Source organism: Dendrobium catenatum, unplaced genomic scaffold (genome assembly GCF_001605985.2).
Source record: "Dendrobium catenatum unplaced genomic scaffold, ASM160598v2 original_scaffold_114544, whole genome shotgun sequence".
NCBI classification, from domain to species: Eukaryota; Viridiplantae; Streptophyta; class Magnoliopsida; order Asparagales; family Orchidaceae; genus Dendrobium; species Dendrobium catenatum.
Window position 1 is genome coordinate 1 of NW_021432979.1, and position 1907 is coordinate 1907.

Consider the following 1907-nt stretch of genomic DNA (forward strand, 5'->3'; position numbering starts at 1 on the left):
CTGATTTTTTTTTTGTTTCGTTTGTGCTAAACACAGATGTTAACAAGTTCACTTCTCAAATAGTATATGTACCACTACATATACATCTAAGGGTTTAGAAGCAAGGTCTTCAACCTACGTAGATCCAAAACCATCCACCTATGAAAATCCTGAATGATTCATCTACACAAATAATAGACATCCACTTACACAGATCCTGGATCATCCACCTATGCAGATACTGGGACAACTCTATATGTTGATCCTATACCCTCAAGTTATCAGAAGTCACCTTCATTTGATTTGCATTGGACTGGATCAGTGGGCGCAATTTCAGGACATTCAACATTTATGCCTTTAATGTTTTTTGTTCCAGGGCCGTCATGATCAACGCCAACTCCAATTAATTCTACATCTCACCATAAGGAGCAGTACTAGACGTCCAGTATCACTACGCTTCATCGGCAGTAGCAATTTGAGCTATACTCGACGCAGCAATTGACGATTCAACAATGCCTCACATCAACATCTGCAACTTTCTCTTCTTCAACAGCAATACATGTTCTTTATATCATTTAAGTTCTCCTGTTGCATACACCTCCCTCCCCGCCAAAAGTTAAGGTGCTGTACTAGGTAAAATATAGGACACCCACAGGAAGAAGTAAAAACACTATTAAATGTCATCAACAAAACATGAAGCCCAAATTGGTCTCCATTCAATGAGGATTAGGCAACCAAAATCCTCCAGCTATCAATAAGATTGCACTTGCCAGCAAGTAAAATTAGTTAGGGTTGATTGCCAGGTAATTGCTATAAGAAAGTGGTGATGGACAAACTTTTGAAATGGCTTAAAAAGTTGTGTTGTTGCTAGGAAATATTTATCTGAACTTACTTTTTATTCGTTAAAGTTCAAGGAAGAAATGAAGGCCAAAGATTGTTCAAGTGTCAACAAAATGCAACCCAATATATTCAATTTTAGAACAATCACTAAATAAAATAAAATTTTGATCTAGTGTCAACACAAAACTAGGAATTAACATGAAGTTCACCCAAAAGATGGTAAGAATATAGATAATTTATTCTTACCCTCCCGTCATATGACAATGAAGCAAATATTGAAGGCTCCCTGCGGCTCCATGCAATACCTAATTAAAAAAAAAATCTGAAGCATCTACTTGGTTTTGCCTGATAAAGTTGCAGTTAAAAAGACTTAAAGTTAGAAATTACCATAAACACTGTCCTCGTAGTCACTGTACGAATGCAGTAAAGGATCCATTCGAAGTGCTGCATAGTCAGCTAAGCTGGATAGAGGCAGTAGGGTGTTGACATTTATAAAAAGACTACTTTGCTATTGAACAAAATTTAGGGCTAGATTTGAGACCACACAACCTTTCAGGTGTTGAATCACCGCTTCCAGGAGTAGACGCCAAAAGCAAATTTACAGCCGAGTCTGTTCCAGCAGTCTGTATGCATTTATCTTATTAATGAGCAATTACTAAGTAGCCTGTACCTGAACCACAATGAAGAGGGGAGCGGGAAAGAGGCAAACAAAAAGGTTGAATACATAAATAAAAAGGTAGGTACCAATATAAGATCATCATACTCAGGGTTGTAGCGAACAGCCCATGTCCTAAAAATTATAGCGAACTCAACCTTGGTCAGAAAATAATAAAAATAAACAGGAAAGTTAGGAGATAAAACAAGTTCAGTTTCTTAAACTGTACATCACATTCAAGAGGAAACAAAACAAAATCAGCCATCATAAGAATGCAAGGAAAAGAGAACTGTTATGCAAATCAGTTATGTGAACTTTTTAGTCTTTCAAAATAGCTTATATTTGTAGTCTTACAGTAAAATAAGATGAAGTACCAATGCACATGCCCAGGAAGCTCAGCCATAGGAAACTTGGGCTTTCGGAGATCCCAAAT

The 1907-nt window shown here is 37.0% G+C and overlaps 1 protein-coding gene across 1 annotated transcript; it reads right to left on the reverse strand.

Annotated features, from left to right (window-relative positions):
- Positions 1-1065: 1065 nt before the first annotated feature.
- LOC110106717 (WD repeat-containing protein DWA2-like) lies at positions 1066-1901 on the reverse strand (the record flags this gene model as incomplete). Its single annotated transcript, XM_020836696.2, has 5 exons — positions 1849-1901; positions 1564-1609; positions 1369-1442; positions 1207-1280; positions 1066-1124 (listed from the first exon to the last, which is right to left on the reverse strand). Coding segments are annotated over exons 1-5 (282 nt in total), but the record flags the coding sequence as incomplete, so codon positions are not given.
- Positions 1902-1907: the final 6 nt, after the last annotated feature.